This window comes from Diaphorina citri, unplaced genomic scaffold (assembly GCF_000475195.1).
Source record: "Diaphorina citri unplaced genomic scaffold, Diaci psyllid genome assembly version 1.1 scaffold1835, whole genome shotgun sequence".
In the NCBI taxonomy this organism is placed as follows: Eukaryota; Metazoa; Arthropoda; class Insecta; order Hemiptera; family Psyllidae; genus Diaphorina; species Diaphorina citri.
This window is the reverse complement of record NW_007379261.1, coordinates 43,504-61,603: the sequence shown is the minus strand read 5'-3', so window position 1 is coordinate 61,603 and position 18,100 is coordinate 43,504. Positions and strand designations below refer to the sequence as shown.

The 18,100-nt window shown below is 38.1% G+C and overlaps 1 protein-coding gene across 1 annotated transcript in view; it reads right to left on the bottom strand.

Moving 5' to 3' along the window:
* Positions 1-8,394: 8,394 nt before the first annotated feature.
* LOC103517402 (pyruvate kinase-like) overlaps positions 8,395-18,100 on the bottom strand; it is a 29,122-nt gene continuing 19,416 nt past the window's right edge. Inside the window, exons 4-7 of the mRNA XM_026829516.1 lie at positions 14,942-15,117; positions 14,163-14,389; positions 9,236-9,324; positions 8,395-8,856 (exon numbers count right to left, since the gene is read on the bottom strand). Of these exons, the coding sequence (XP_026685317.1) occupies positions 8,660-8,856; positions 9,236-9,324; positions 14,163-14,389; positions 14,942-15,117 (689 nt within the window). The 3' untranslated portion in view covers positions 8,395-8,659. The remainder of the gene's footprint in view (positions 8,857-9,235; positions 9,325-14,162; positions 14,390-14,941; positions 15,118-18,100) is intronic.

Sequence of the window (18,100 nt, the reverse complement as noted above, 5' to 3'; positions counted from 1 at the left end):
CCACCTGGTATGATGGGAGGAGGAGGTAAACCTCCTAGCAATGGCTGGATGGTCAGACCAAACGGAGGAGGTATTATATCTTTAGCCTTAGAAGCTCGTTTTTATTTATTTTCTTTTTATTACAATTAATTTGGCACAACTGATTCCCCCGGAAAAAAAACGAGAAGAATTCTTCTAAAGATTTATTTTGCCCTTCATAATTTTAAGAAATTAAGTTAAGACTAATTAATAAGTATAGACCATAAAGGAACAGGGTACGCCCTAGCGTAAGAACACTCGCCAAAAAGTTCATCCGAGGCTTGGCAAGTTTGTTGTTCTGTCATTGTGTTTTAGTTTTTGGTTATGGTAGCTCTCCTTCCGGTATCCTCCCCTACTTTTTACATGCTGGATGCCTTTCCAAGCGCTTAACCCTATTTCAGGGCGCCACTGAATAGTTTCGTTGGCATGACAGGGCTGCTATGTTATCAGCTTCAGTGTCCTGCAGCGGGAAACTCATATCAACAGCCGCCCATTTTGGATTCCGACGCTGACCAAAGAGCCGCCCATTCTGGAACAGTCGCACTTTGGATTTGTTTGTTGTCTGCTGCCGCTCATTCCGAGTACACACGCAGCAGACAGAATGCCTTTCCAAGCGCTTAACCCCTATTTCAGGGCGCCACTGAATAGTTGTTAATGTCTTTGGCATGACAGGACTGCTATGTTATCAGTTTAAGTGTCCTGCAGCGGGAACTCATATCAACAGCCGCCCATTTTGGATACCGACGCTGACCAAGGAGCCGCCCATTCTGGAACAGTCGCACATTGGATTTGTTTGTTGTCTGCTGCCGCTCATTCTGAGTACAGACGCACCAGACAGGTTCCATGGAGCCGCCCATTCTGGGTACAGACACTCCATGGAGATGTTCCATAAGTCGCTTTCTACGACAGGGAGGAAGAAACCCGAGGTCCTATTCTTTTTCCAGTAAGCAATTTGCTAGCCGGCCCGGGAACCACACGGGAAATAAGCAAGTTTAAGTAAGTATATAAATATGAAAATAACTTTACTCTTCACTGGTTCAAACCATATTCATATTTATATATTTAAAATGAACCTTCACAAAGTTACTGAGTCCACCATCAATAAGTTTAAGTAGACAATAATAAATACAATAAGGTAGGTACCTAATAGTACAGTACAAGATTTGGTTACCAGATTCATTGAGATAAAAGCACTAGACCACATCAGCTCATTGATCTGTGGTCAATAACAGAGATATCAAGGCAATTGCTCTCTAAGTACAAACACACTCACTTAAGTGACATATGAAAGTATAAGCAAGTTTAAGAAGGTACAGTAGAACCTCGATTATAGCAACTAATTGGGACCGGGGGTAGTTGAAAAGATCCCTTTCTATGATCTTTTCCTCTGATAAGATAGGGATATCCTTTGAAAGATAGAAAAAAAAACAATGGATTTTGGAGTTGAAATAATCGAGGTTCCACTGTATAAATATGTTTCAAGTACACGTATAAATCATAAGTCCAAGTATCAAATAGGTAAGTAGCGCTTTATTTAGACTTTAGACTGTCAGCTTAGAACAAGATGCCCCATTATGTTAACAGTTTAGGTACTAGCACTTCTTTATTGATATTATACCTCTTCATTAAGTATCAAGTAGTGCTTTATTTAGACTGTCAGCTTGGAACAAGATGTCCCATTATGTCAACAGTTTAACATAACACCTTTTATTGATACAATTTCTTCAAATTTAATCAAGTTCATGACACCATTGACACCTCAATTATTGGTTCATGACACCTCAATTATTGAACAAACAAAGTCAATTCCAAGTTTGATCTCGACACAAAGAAATAAATTATTTCAATTTTTTGAGTTTAAATTATTTTCAAGAACCCACTTACCAAAAAAATTGATGAAAATTAAATGCATTAAACGCATCTTTTAATTAGTATGACATGTGATGAATCTCAGCCTCTGATAAGAAAGGTCTTACTTATATTGTGAATGAACTCATGGCATTAGGTACCTATGTACTTAATTATGTATTAATTAAAGGTAAGTAGATATTACTGCTAGATATTATGTAGGCTTGGATGTTAGGTATTTAAGGGCATAGCCCTGAAAGCCGGGTTAAGCTTATACGAAATAAGTAGTTACATAGGTAGGTACACTAGTCTAATGAGTAATTTAGTAATTTGACAAAACAATAGGTAGCTTTGAAGACAAACAATGTTTAGTCAGCATGGAATAAGATGAGTCAACACAAATGTAATAAAATAAGATGACTGAGTCAGCGAATCAGCGTAGTCAGTGTTGTTGCTATTTTAGTATTGTTTACTTTACAAAGAATAGAATACATATTTAGGTAGGTACTCCTAGAATACCTACGCATATACCTTCAACAAAGAAAATAAAGATATGAGAGTGACATTATGCTTTTATCTTATTGCTGACTGATAAGTAAGTTATCTGTTCCTACTATCTATACTCCTAGAATACCTATGCATATACCTTCACTAAATCCCTCCAATAGAGAACAACAAAGACATTCAAAGAAAACAAAGATATAAGAGTGGCGATATGGTTTTATCTTATTGCTGACTGATGGGTGATAATGGTATCTCTGTTCCTACTAACAACCAAGGGTCGTGTTTATTCCTTACTGCCATGCTGACTGGAAGTTTACATTGAGAGACTACAACAGAGTAAACAGTCCTTGTCCCAAGAATATCACCTAATAGTTGGTAGGTACTTTCAGTAAGAAATAGCTAACTAGGTAACCAAACTCAGTGGTGTAGTGGTTAGCACGGTGGACTCTGGATCTGGAGGTTGGTGGTTCGAGTCCTAGTCAAGTCATTAAATTTAGCGTCAGGATAGGAGAAAGCCAGCCGTTCCGAGAACGAACCTTAGGATAAAATCCGTCCCGGGCATGAATCGAACCCGTGGCCTAGCGCTTACAAGGCAGACAAGCTCCCAAGTCCCAACCAAGCTACCTAGGCTGGTATAATCTAATCGTGGGTAGTAAATCTAAGCTCGCGCCTGTTAGTAAACGTAGGTTGATATTTCCTATCCGAATGTACATAAGTACATACCTACTATGTATTTACATAGGTATGTAACTACCTATTATGATAAATAGGTAAGTAACCAAAGCACATAATAACATAATTGTTTGTTGATTCACACTGATTCCTCTGTACTAAATACATTCATAATATCTCTTATCCGGTAGGTGGAACTCTAAGACTAAAGTACACTGTGCAGAGTTATAATTCAAATACATCATCTGAAACCATCAGATAGGTAAGTAGGTACACAGGTTCAACTGATAGCACCAGCCTAGTTTGGGCTCTAAGTTCCAGACATGCCAGCCTAGTTAGCTTGGAAGTTAGAGCAGCCAATCACTATCAGGTATCCTGACAGGCGGTCTACCTGATACCTGATAGTGAGTGGCTGGCCTAAGAGCGTCTGAATTGTAAGAGCTAGGCCGCGGGTTGGTTTCCCGCCCGGAGAGAACTTTGTGGAAATAGGATAAGGAAAGTAAAATTATTGATAAGAAAATGTAGAAATATGTAAGTACCCATGGTCTAAGAGAGAAAAATTGGCCTAGCCTCGTTGGCTTGAATGGTAGCGCGCCTTGTAAGTGCTAGGTCGCGGGTTGGATTCCCACCCTGGGCGAACTTTTACAAAACACATGAGGTTCATTCTCAGAACGGTTGGCTTTTTCCTGTCCTTTTTGTGATTTTCGCGTTGTAACTTATCGTCCGTTGTCTAGGACGATAAGTTAGTAATGGGGTGATATGAAATTAAAAGGGTTAGGTGGTGACTCCGGCGTTAATCTCACCCAGTGATTCCCCTCGAAAGAATTTATTCTAGTCCCGATCTGTTGATGAGTAATCACAACACTCTTGTAGTAGGTATCTTTTTATGCCAGACCTGGGTACTTAAGTAGGTAATGGGCCTACCAGGCCTACATGTTATGTGTGATACATGAAACATGTACATGATACCTATCTTGTATTTCTGTGATACATCTAGGTAGGTACTTGAAATACATATGGTGGTACCTACAATGTATCTTTCTATAAATAAATAAATACTATTCACATAATAATGTAATGTATCATGTAGCTTCCCATTCATTCATATCATGATTCATTCACAATAAACCATATGTTAATTAAAGTACCTAAATGGTATAAACAGTTCTAGGCAGAAGTGATTCATCAATCAACAGGTAAGTAGCTAATTAGTTTGACTACCAGTTTTACATTTATGTAGGTACAGGTTGTTTGTCCAAGTGATGGAGTAGGTACTACTCCAAACTAACTAGGCTGCCGTCAACCTTGCACTTCGCTAAAATGTTAGTCAAACAACGTTTTCAAAGGTTTTTCCAACCAGCCTAGTTAGCGTGGGGCGTAGCGAGTCTGCCTTGTAAGCGCTAGGTCGCGGGTTCGATTCCCGCCCGGGGCGGATTTTATTCTGAGGCGATAAGGTTCGTTCTAGGAACGACTGGCTTTCTCCTTTTCTAACTCTCTTTGATTTCGGGACAAGATATATTACAGTTAAACCTGAGGCTGAGATTCAAAATTGTGTCTCTTTTCCTACGAAATCATAGACCACAGACAAATTAACTATGAAAGGACAATCACAGACCACAGACAAATTAAATTAACTATGAAAGGACAACACAATTTATGTTTTAAGAAATATATAAATCTCTTGCTAGGTTATCAACAATATTGTATTTTGTCAAGAATTTACTCGTATGGGTTTTAAACAATCTAAACGTCTAAAAATAAACAAAAGATTTCATCAACGTGATAAAACTTAAACATAAGCAGAAACGGGGGCTTACAAGATTGTTTAAGGGCGTGCATTTTTCTTATGGAATCAAAACCGAGTTATCTGTAAAAATCTTGGACGCCTCGTTGGCTTGAATGGTAGCGCGCCTTGTAAGTGCTAGGTCGCGGGTTGGATTCCCACCCTGGGCGAACTTTTACAAAACACATGAGGTTCATTCTCAGAACGGTTGGCTTTTTCCTGTCCTTTTTGAGATTTTCGTAAGATAAGACCTCCGTTGTAACTTATCGTCCGTTGTTTAGGACGATAAGTTAGTAATGGGGTGATATGAAATTAAAAGGGTTAGGTGGTAGAGAAAGACTCCGGCGTTAATCACACCCAGTGATTCCCCTCCAAAGAATTTATTCTAGTCCCGATCTGTTGATGAGTAATCACAACACTTGTAGTAGGTATCTTTTTATGCCAGACCTGGGTACTTAAGTAGGTAATGGGCCTACCAGGCCTACATGTTATGTGTGATACATGAAACATGTACATGATACCTAGGTATCATGTACATGTTTCACATCTAGGTGATACATCTAGGTAGGTACTTGAAATACATATGGTGGTACCTACAATGTATCTTTCTATAAATAAATAAATACCTACTATTCACATAATAATGTAATGTATCATGTAGCTTCCCATTCATTCATATCATGATTCATTCACAATAAACCATATGTTAAAGTACCTAAATGGTATAAACAGTTCTAGGCAGAAGTGATTCATCAATCAACAGGTAGCTAGCTAATTAGTTTGACTACCAGTTTTACATTTATGTAGGTACAGGTTGTTTGTCCAAGTGATGGAGTAGGTACCTACTTAAGTACTTGATCACATACCTAATTACTAATTACTTATGCTATTAATGTCATACAATATCCAAGTGGCATGACTTGTTTGCCATGCAGAAGAACTCGAGTCTTTTCTTATCCATTCACATTTTGGGGTGGCCATTCTTTGACACAGACCAACAAACTTAATTTTGGTAAGTAAATACCTATAGAATTTCACAGATGGGTAACTTTAAGTACCTATGCACCTCAGTAGGTACTTGCTTTTTAACTTGGGTACCAACCTACCATCTAGCAGGTGGCAACTACATACTGAGGTAAGCAGGTCAGTAGTTAAGTTAAAAAAAAAAAAAAAAAAAAAAAAAAAAAAAATAGAAAGTAATATTGGAAAATATTGGACTTCTCGTAAATATTGGACTGAAATTAGATAAATGCGTACTAAATCTAATTTCGGATTTTACATGGGAATTGGAATCTGGAATTACAGATCACTTCTCATTCCGTATAACTAATGGCTGTCTGCCTACAACTACCTGAAAACGGCTACTTTCCCTGTCGCGTATAATATCTCTAGTAGCGCGGTCAAACTTTCTTGACTTGGCGGGGCGGAGCGCTACCGCGCTCCTTAATCTGTACTAAGGATAACTCGGTTATGATTTCACAACGAAAATACGGCCTTCATTTGCCCTGCCCTTCCGAATAGGACCAACAGCTGGATATTTTTTTCATTAGAAGGCATTTAAACATTTTTTTAACACAAAGAAGTATACTTTTAGAACGGACACACATGCAAACTAGGAACTAGACTTGTGGGTACCAACACTGTACAATAAGTAGAAAATATGAAAGAAAAAAAAGTTAAAAGAGAGTCATGAGTAGAATTAAATGTTAAAACTAGTGTTGGTAAGTAGTAGATTAAACGCAATCTCACTTGAAAAACAAAATATGGGGGTTGTAATCTCATTACAATTTTTAAACGTCTCTTTTTTTACTTTCCTTAACCTACAGGAAGGAAAGTAATGTATTTTTGGAATTCTGAACTGTTATTTATTATGTTAAGGCGGTCTCTTCCTGATCCCTTATGTGCCGCGTCCATTTTAGTTGAGGACTATTGCACTGCCGGAATTGATTTACAATTTTAAGAGTAATAAAAACCTGTCCAATGTGGGAATCGAACCTTGAAATCATCACAGTCTAGCTTATACTCGTAAGTTCTAAGGTTGGAAAGACGATTTTTTCTTGGCAGTCTAAACCCAGAAGAAAAGAGAACAAGAAGGGGAAAAAAGTGTCATGCATTCTAAACAAACGATTCAATTAATTATACCCTCAATGACAGTGTAAACGTGTTTCTCTGCTCAGTTATAGGGTAGATTACTATGACCTCAATATCAGTTGGAAAACTGTGGCTCCTGTTCTAGATTAGTTTACTGCTGACACCAAGATAGAAAATTCCACAATAGACAAGTAAATAAGTACTTGGTACATGTACACTGTACATAGAGTACATAAATATCTACTGAATAGATAAGTAAATAAGTACTTGGTACATGTACATAACTATCTATACTTACTGCAGAGATGTCATCATATAAAATAAGTACCCTAAGTACTTGCCTATTTAAATGGTTTCAAAATAAGAGGTCAATATTTTTTAGACAAGGAGTTAAATACTGAGGAGAGGGGTTCAAAGGAGACCATATTTCTAATATTTTCTTTTCTTACAAAAAAAAAAAACTTTATGAGTGATGTAGATTTTGTAGATAGGAATCCCAAAAGAGAGCAAAAAAACTGAAGCCAAATGAATCTTCACTGGAAATTAACATTACATATTGCACAAGTTGGCTTGCCAAGAGACTTTTCTTTGATCTATGCACATTGCACATAGCAAGTCTTTTTTGCAAAAGCCAACTTGTGCAATATCATTGCCAATGGATAGATATTTGAATTAATGACACAAACATACTATCAAATTGTATTTATCTAGGTATGATGAATTTTTAAGTGTGAAATTGTGTAAAATTTCTGTACTGTGTGTACTCAACAAAGCTCCAAAGCTGAGAGTAATAAATTAACTTATCGTAGGTAGGCAAAACTGAACCAGAGTTTTAGGTGAACAACATGGAAATCAAGTGTTTTTCCTTACCTTTGAATCTGTTGATGGTGTTTCAGCAATCTCAGTTAAGATTTAAAATACACAGAAAGGTGTTTTAAAATAATTTAAAAACACTTTTGATAAGTAGGTAAATACACTGGGTAGGTGTTTTTGGTTAAGCTTGTAAAAGTGGTGTTTTGAACAGATGACCAAACTCTTTAGGTAGGTACCTTTTTAAAAACTCCTGAGTAATTTAACAATTCGAGAATTTTAGACAATTAACTATGGGAAAAAAATATCTAGGTAAAAGTTATTTAAGAGCAGGGATAAACATTGATAAAAAATATGAAAAAGCAACCTTGAAAAATTAACTTTCAACACTGAAAACACAAATTCATTTTCTTCGTTTGATTATTAAAATCTTTCACAATGGGTAGGTGTAGGTAGGTTTTTGCACATCACGTCAACTACGAAAATAAATTTACAATTTTATTTAAACAGAAAGATTTTTTTCACTAAAGTTTCACGAAAAACGATGTAATAATGACTCTGACTCTGATTCAAAATTTCAAATTCATTCAAGAATCAAGAAATCAAATATCAAAAAGAAAAAGTGTTGAAGTTTGAAGTTGAAGAGTTGAAGATAAAGTAGTGAGGGGGGGGGGGGGGAGTGTCATGCATTTCTAAACAAACGATTCAATTAATTATACCCTAAATGACAGGGTAAACGTGTTTCTCTGCTCAGTTATAGGGTAGATTACTATGCCCTCAATATCAGGTGGAAAACTGTGGCTCCTGTTCTAGATTAGTTTATTGCCAGCCTCAATTACATGTTAGATTGCCAACCTCAAAGGATAGATGGGACATAGAATATTACTACCCTCACTGGTGCCCGGCTTATAGGACATTTCTTACAGGGTGTCCTCAGTTGTGCAGATATTCGTCCAAATTGTCACTCACGTACACAATTCTCACTGTGTTGGTGAAGCCAGCGCCCTTCTTCCATCCGGTCACGACAATGACTGGGTCACCCTGGTTGAGGAACTTGCGGTCGCGCCCATACTTGATACCGTGCGCGACACGCGTGTCCACGTCGCGCAGCCAGTCCGCTGGGCTGGGCTCTAGAGGGGAAAGAAAGGGAAGGCGCGCAACATTAGTATAGAATAGTTGTTAACCCGTCCTTTGTACGGGATCAGCGCAGTGTAAGATTTTGAAGCGCCACCACCACCATTTTGAATAAAGGTTTTTTTTTTTTTTTTTTTTTTTTTTTTGGTCTGATAAGGGATTCCCAAACAAAAATCAACTTCTAGTAGTTACTTATGTAAGTAGGTACTAATTACTTTGGTAAGATAGGTATACCTATCTAGATAGGTAGGTAAGGTTCCTAGAAAAACACAAGCACATAACTAGGAAAGTTCCTAAGTACTTAATCTACTCAACAGGGTAAATAGCTACTTGCTTGTAGGTAGCTTGTTAACTGGTCAGTAGGTATAAGTATACCTATCTTGCCAATAAGTACTTGCTTGGGTATCTCCTCAGATCTGGTACTGGACATTGCATAAGAGCCATTGGCAGTGGCCAACAGACATCTTGGTCCTGCATACAGCATGGTCTGTTAGTTACATGGGAGTCTGCCACGACAATTTTAAGTAGCCTATGTCACCCTCAGTACTGTTCTTAACAACCACAAAAAATGTCATCAAAATCGGTCCAGCCGTTTTCTCGTGAAGAGAGGACAAAAACAGCTCTATCAGCGTGACAGACAGATATGCATACAGACTGACGGAAATTTTTCTCCTGTGATTTTTGGATTCTTTTCAATCCATTTCCATATTTCAACAATCTTTTTACACGGTAATGCCGCCACTGGTCGCTACTCGATTAAAGCAGTTATTCAATCGTCCTCACGAGGCAAAGTGCACCCCGAACTCCAAGCGTGGAGCCGAAAAATGACTCCGCCGGGAATCAAAAGATAGAAAATTCCACAATAGACAAGTAAATAAGTACTTGGTACATGTACACTGTACATAGAGTACATAAATATCTATTGAATAGATAAGTACCTAAATAAGTACTTGGTACATGTACACTGTACATAGAGTACATAAATATCTACTGAATAGATAAGTACCTAAATAAGTACTTGGTACATGTACATAATTATCTAATTATCTACTGAATAGATATTAAGTAAATAGGTAGGTACTGTGTTGAAAAAGCCTGGGCATTTTATTTCCCTTAAGTAGGTACTTATTTTTTCTCCTTCTTTAACTTTTCTCCTCTTTCAGAACTTTAATTTGTAATTTGTTTCTATGTTTTTATTATTTTTTTTTATAATTAAGTTTGTAACCTAACAAAATTATATCAATAAAGAGGTGCTCTATTAAACTGTTGGTATAATGGAACAACTTGTTCTAAGCTGACAATCTAAATAAAGCACTAAGTACTTATACTTATTCATCATATGAAATAAGTACCCTACGGACTTGCCTATTTGAATGTTTTCAAGATAAGAGGTCAATATTTTTTAGACAAAGAGTAAATACTGAGGAGAGGGGTTCAAAGGAGACCATATTTCTAATATTTTCTTTTCTCCAAAAAAAAAAAAAAAAAAAAAAAAAACTTTATGAGTGATGTAGATTTTGTAGATAGGTATCCCAAAAGAGAGCAAAAAAACTGAAGCCAAATGAATGTTCACTGGAAATTAACATTACATATTGCACAAGTTGTCTTGCCAAGAGACTTTGCTTTGATTTACGCACATAGCAAGTCTTTTTTGCAAAAGCCAACTTGTGCAATATCATTGCCAATGGATAGATATTTGCATTAATGACACAAACATACTATCAAATTGTATTTATCTAGGTATGATGGATTATTAAGTGTGGAATTCTGTAAAATTTCTGTACTGTGTGTACTCAACAAAGCTCCAAAGCTGAGAGTAATAAATTATCTTATCGTAGGCAAAACTGAACCAGAGTTTTAGGTGAACAACATGGAAATCAAGTGTTTTTCCTTACCTTTGAATCTGTTGATGGTGTTTCAGTAATCTCAGTTAAGATTTAAAATACACAGAAAGGTGTTTTAAAATAATTCAAAAACACTTTTGATAAGTAGGTAGGTAAATACACTGGGTAGGTGTTTTTGGTTAAGCTTGTAAAAGTGGTGTTTTGAACAGATGACCAAACTCTTTAGGTAGGTACCTACCTTTTTAAAAACTCCTGAGTAATTTAATTATTTAACACTTGGCAAGCCAACTTGAATGTTAGTCTGTTAGACAATTAACTGTGGGAAAAAAATATCTAGATAAAAGTTATTTAAAAGTAGGGATAAACATTGATAAAAAATACCTACCTATGAAAAAACAACCTTGAAAAATTAACTTTCAACAATGAAAACACAAATTCAATTTCTTCGTTTGATTATTAAAATCTTTCACAATGGGTAGGTAGGTTATAAAAAGGTTTTTGCACATCACGTCAACTACGAAAATAAATTTACAATTTTATTTAAACAGAAAGATTTTTTTCACTAAAGTTTCACGAAAAACGATGTAATGAATGAAAAACGAACTGATTGACTCTGACTCTGGTCTCTGATTCAAATATCAAATTTTCAAATTCAAGTACCTACCTAATCAAAAAGTGTTGAAGTTGAAGTTGAAGTGTTGAAGAAGATGAGATACCACCTAACCTAATCAAAAAGTGTTGAAGACGACAGACGACAGAAAATGGCTGCGGTGCGGATAATCAACAGGTGATAAAGATATCCCGCTAGAGCGCAGCAGCGCACGGTGAAGATTTTTCGAGGTCAGAAAGCAGTGGATACCGCAAGATCTTTGCAAAAAAGTGAAGCCTTCAAGTTATTCAGGGGGCCCGTTCCTAAAAGTCCTTTAATATTATTCATGTTCACATTCACACAACATTGCAAATATTTAGACGTTGCAAATTTTACATCATAGGTACCTTTTGCAAAGTAGCTATGAAAAATAATAATAATATTCCTAACACGGGCTAAGGTTTAAGATATCCAAGTATTTGATAGTGAAAACTGTATAATAACGAAGGTCTTCACGTCCTAAAATTGAATAGGAGAGGACAGGATACGAGAAAGCCAGCCTTTCCGAGAACGAACCTTATCTCTATCTCGGGATAAAATTCGCTCGAGACGGGAGTCGAACTAAAAACCTAGCGCTTAAACTCCAAACTAACTAGGCTGCCGAATTTAGCGTAGTTTATCAAGCGAGGAAGGACATTTGTGACAAGCATTTAATGCTCAACACAATTAAAATTCCTTCCTAGTTAACTAGGTAGGTAGTTATCTACTTGGACATTCTTCCTTCTCTCTTCGATTTCGGGACGATAAGACCATAGCAGTTACAGTTCCCTCTGTCAAACCTCTTAAAAAAAAAAAAAAATGTTAGCACTCAGAAAACAAAATTGATCATGGTCAAAAACGAGACTCATAAGAGATTCAACTTTGATTAGATGATTAGGAATCTTGAGAACATTACCCATTGAAAGAACACAGAACGGAAATGTCCTGAAACCTTCTCTCTTCGATTTCGGGACGATAAGACCATAGCAGTTACAGTTCCCTCTGTCAAACCTCTTAAAAAAAAAAAAAATAAAAAAAAAAAAGAACTCGGGATTGAGATGAAATGAGGATTTGCCTATACTTAAAAGCCAGGTCAACCTCGGATTGAACTCAATCCTGAGACAATCCACGGTAGTAAAGTCAACCTTATTGTAATGGAAAGTAATTCTACTTACCCAGAATGGCCCTGATTTCGCGGATAGCCGACGCCTCCCGAATGAAAGAAGCAAACACCATGTCCAATCCTTGTCAAAACCCTTAAAAAAAAAAAAAAAAAAAAAAAAAAAATGTGTACAAATCGGTGGTGACACCGGCAATGATGTACATATGGGGGTATGGGGCAGAAATGTGGGCGCCAGACTTTTCATTCTCAATATGGCAGTACGTATAAATAGGGTATATTCTATTCTATTCTAGAATAGAATAGAATATACCTTGTTTATCCTGCCCGAATAGGACTGAAAATGCGTTCTACTGTTCTAATGCGTTTCTCATTTCCACTACCAGGTGCGCTACATACACGATGGTCACACCCAATCCTACTCCAACGCCTTCCTCCTGTCCTCCATAGACCTCTGGAACGCACTCCCCCTACCCATCCTGAACTCACTCTCTTCCTTCTCCTTCAAAACACTTCTAGACAAGGCGGTCAGTGAAGGTCTCCTCAATCGTCCATAAAGCAAGAGGGAGGGTGTGTGTGTGTGCGTGTGTGTGTATGTGTGTGTGTGGGTGTGCGTGTGCGTGTGTGTGTATGTGTGCGTATGTGTGCGTGTGTGTGTGAGCGTGTGTTGTGTTGAGTTGTGTTGCGTTGTGTGTGTGGTGTGCGCGCGTGTGTGTGGTGTGTGTGTGTATGCATGTGTGTGTGAAACATCACCCAAGTAAGCGCAACTGATCTATTCTAATTCTTTCCTCTTGAATTTTTTTTCCTTGTTGCATGAAAAAAATTTAACAAGTATGTCATTAGTCTTATGGCACACTCAAGGGTAAAGATTTACCTTGCCCTTCGAATCAACTACACTTGAAGAAACCTTTGCTGGTGAAACAGATAGGTTTTATCTATCCAGCCTTCCTTCTCTCTTCGCTTTCGGGATGATAAGTCCTTAGCACAGCTACAGTTCCCTCTATCACACCTCTTTTTCTTCATCTTCAAATAGAAAGTAAAAAAAATCTGGTGTGGATATCACAAGACTTCCATTACGGAACTAAAAAAAAATACCCCAATTTTGAAAAATCTTTGACCAAAATATGAAAATCCTTATGCTGGGGTTTACGAACTCGGGATTTAGCCAGCCTAGTTAGCTTAGTTGGTAGCTTTTTACTTTAAAAAAAAAAAATAATAATAAAAAAAGAACACACATTTGGTTTAAACCAACCCTGTTGTTGATGGAGATAACTGTAAGTAGGTTTCTAGTGACGAGGGTTTTACCCTTCATTCGGCAACAAGCTACTCTCCTCGCACAGCCTGAGGTGTTGGAAAAAGTCAACAGCACGAGATTGCCCAATGCCCATTGAAATCACAATAGACAGCGGGAGTAAAGGGACTTTACAGTCCCATCTTAGGGTAATGTTACACCAAGTGCGCATTTGCAAACGTTTGTGAGCGTTTGCAAACAATGCGCGAATCTGTTTTTTCAAGGAAACTTTTTCAAGGAGTTTCCTTGAAAAAGTCCACGGAGTGGACGAAACTCGAGTCGGATAAGATCAAAACCGGAACGTGTATCCATTGTATCATATAAAGGTAATAAGTTTTGTAGTTACCTATTTCATAACTTTATTAGGTCACTTTCCAAATGTAACCATCTTACTTTCGTCAGACACCAGTTTGTCTCACAGTGTTGCAAGGATTGGATTATTTCCACATGAAAACTTACCAATAGATTTGACCACCAGGGAAATCAGACCATCGTCGACGAAGATTCTGCTGCCGGGTTTAACCACCTTGGTGATGTTAGTGTAGTCAACGTACAGATCAGTGGCACTGCCCTTCTCTGCAAAGGCGGCGTCCGTGGTCAGACGGATGGTTTGGCCTTTGACCAGCTCTACCTCGGCGGAACCACCCTGTAAATGAATATAAATAGAATGATTTTGAGAAAAATGAACCACACTGTAACTAATATTTTTTTTTTTTTTCAATAGGTTTGATAGAGGGAACTGTAACTGCTAGGGTTTTATCGTCCCGAAATCGAAGAGAGAAGGAAGACAGGATAGAAGAAAGCAAGCCGTTCCGAGAACGAACCATAATTATACAACTAGAATGCTCTAAGAAAAATAACCAGCTTAGTTAGCTTGGAGGGTAGTGCATCTGCCTTGTAAGCGGGTAGGTCGCGGGTTCGATTTCCGGCCGGGGCGGATTTTATCCTAAACGGATAAGATTCGTTCTCGGAACGTCTGGCTTTCTCCTATCTTGTCTTCCTTCTCTCTTCAATTTCGGAACGATAAGACCATAACAGTTACAGTTATCTCTATCAACACCTCTTGAAAAAAAAGAATTGTCTCCAGAACAGTGACCAAGGCATAGTTGGGATATAACAACTTACAAATTCTCTTTCCACTCTATCTATATCCTTCCTTTGGCTTGCTCTTCCACCCAACTCTCCTCCCCTTACTTACGCCTTGCAGTAGTCCAGTTCTGATTTCAGGTCCCTTGGTATCCAGGGCGATAGCTAGGGCATGAGGCATACCAATTCTCTTCGAGTAGTTCTCCACAGCTTGTCTAATGTTCTTAATGGTTTGTCCGTGGTATTCGTAGGAACCGTGGGAGAAATTCAGACGGGCAATGTTCATGCCTGGAATAGAATAGAAATTGATTTAGAATAGAATAGAATTATTATTGATTAGAAATGTTGTTTACGTCTTTCATATATCATATTGGCCATTCAAATGAAAAAAAAGTTCGTCACTTTGAAAAATACCGTTTTCTTATTGATTTCCACCAATAATTCTCAAATCGTTTCTATGATGTCTATTTTTTTTATTTTTTGAGAGGTTTGACAGAGGGAACTATAACTGCTATGGTCTTATCGTCCCGAAATAGAAGAGAGAAGGAAGAGAGGATAGGAAAAAGCCAGCCGTTCCGAGAACGAACATTATCCCATCAGGATAAAATCCGCCCCGGGCGGGAATCGAACCCGCGGCCTAGCGCTTACAAGGCAGACGCACTACCAACTAAGCTAACTAGGCTGGCTGATGTCTATTTAAAAGAGTTCATGTAAAATTGGATAAATTTCACCATATATTTCGGGTTACTCATCAAAGTTCTTGTAGAGTAAAAAGCTGGGTTAAATTTTTGTACTCCCACCTTTTCATGATTTGTCTGGGTACCAGTTAATGACAAACCCGGCAGTCTGAATTTAAGTTGTACCTTCAAGAGGCGCTCTTATAATAAATAACGAGTATGTATCTATCTATTATCTAAATAACGAATGAAGGGTAACTCTCGTGAGAAGTGCCCTTACCAGTTGCCATTAGTTTCTCAATAAGACGCACATTGCTCCAGTTAATGACAAACCCGGCAGTCTGAATTTAAGTTGTACCTTCAAGAGGCGCTCTTATAATAAATAACGAGTATGTATCTATCTATCTAAATAACGAATGAAGGGGAACTCTCGTGAGAAGTGCCCTTACCAGTTGCCATTAGTTTCTCAATAAGACGCACATTGCCTTCGTACAGGTTCGGTTCCTTGCAATGCGGAGGTTCGGGTTCGCTCGGACATTCTCGTGGTTTCTCGGAACACTCGTCGGAGTTCGATTCTTATCGTACGACACCAAATGGGTTTCAAATTGTTCCCCAAATGTTTCGCGTAAAATGGCATGATTTCAGGAGCATCACAGGATGTAGGATGCCAGGAAGGAGCAATATAGGAGAATAGGAGATAGTCCAGGATTGGGAGGGCAGTGGAATAAGGTAAGGAACACAGGAGAAAAGAAGGGATGAAAGGAAGAGAAGAAATTGGAATAATAGTACCTATGCCTAAAGCAGCATCCACTTTGTGTGATCGAGGGACAGAAATACGTCCACACTATTTTTCTCAAACCAAAATCTCATCATCTTACTTAACTTATAGGTACGTGTTTCCAGTCGGAAAAGAAGGGATGAAAGGAAGAGAAGAAATTGGAATAATAGTACCTATGCCTAAAGCAGCATCCACTTTGTGTGATCGAGGGACAGAGATACGTCCACACTATTTTTCCCAAACCAAAATCTCATCATCTTACTTAACTTATAGGTACGTGTTTCCAGTCAAAATCGACTGACATGTGTACACGTCGTACCTACCTTAATGTCACCTCACTATTATTTTCTTCTGGAATTTTATCTACTTGAATTTTGAATTGAAAGAGGGGGTCTAGAAAACTGTAATGGGACTTCTTCTTCTTCTTCTAAGCTGGATGTCCAACTAAAGCACTGTTCTAGGGTTGTTGTATTAAGTTGTTAAACCCTTTTGTACTAGGGTTCTATTGTATTGTATTAAATTGTTAAACCCATAAAATATACGAGACCTTGTTTAGACTGCTGATGCTGGGGTAAAGGGACTTTTCAGTCTCATTCGAGCAGGATAAACAAGGTAAAATTCTATTGTATTCTAGGTACTAATATTGAAAGAGGGGCTCTGGAAACCTGCAATGGGACTTCTGGGGGAGGAGAGGGAAGAGGCTAAAAAGAGAGGAAGTAAGAAGAATACTAGAAACATGTGGGAATAAAGTGGGAATAGAAACTACATATATACCTCTCCCTCTCCCTCTCATTCTCTCTCTCTCTCCCTCTCTCCCCCCTCTCTTCTCTTCTCTCTTTCTCACACATGCACTGTTCTTCACATGTCACCGGCTCTCAATAATAAGAATAATAATGCTGATGATGATACCTTGATACCTATGTACGTCCTACGTAACAGACACAGAGTTCTCAGCATGGGCAAAAAAAAAGCCACGCGAATTAGAAAGCAGAACCCTCTTGCACTTCCCTGGGCAAGAAATTGTAAGGCCAGCCACTCATCACTATCAGGTAAACCTGATCAGGTCGCCTGTCAGGTTTATCTGATAGTGTGTGTGTGTGATGATCACGCAGGTAGATCTGACAAGCGGACCTGATCAGGTCTACCTGATACTGTGTGTGCTCATCAAGTATCAGGTAGACCTGAAAGGCGGACGTTTTCAGCCGTACCTGTCAGGTCTACCTGATAGTGTGTGTGCTCATCAAGTATCAGGCAGACCTGACAGGCGGACCTGATCAGGTGTACCTCTCAGGTCTACCTGATAGTGTGTGTGCTCATCAAGTATCAGGTAGAACTGACAGGTGGACTTGATCAGCCGTACCTATCAAGTCTACCTGATAGTGAGTGGCTGGCCTGATACCTCTTAATTAAATTGGTAGATAGGTAGGTAGCTATGTATTAATACTTGTAAAATGTGCCTTGTGGTAGACCTTGCCAAGGACACACGGGTAAATTAGTGTGAATAATTAAATACTGTGAAGAAATTGATTCAAACACACACAAGAAACCAACAAATGTCTTCACCGCTAGCTACTACATATCATCGCGAAAACGAATAAGAGAGAAGGAAGACAGGATAGGAAAAAGCCAGCCGTTCTGAGAACGAACCTCTTCTGTTTCGTATAAAATCTGCCACGGGCGGGTCAATTTGTCTAAAAATATTTCAGTTTATATTCTGGAGGGGATTAGACTACAGAAATATAAGAAAGTTACTATAGAACATAAAAATAAGCATCATTCAATAGGATAAGGAAAGTCGTGTGATGTTCACACCAGA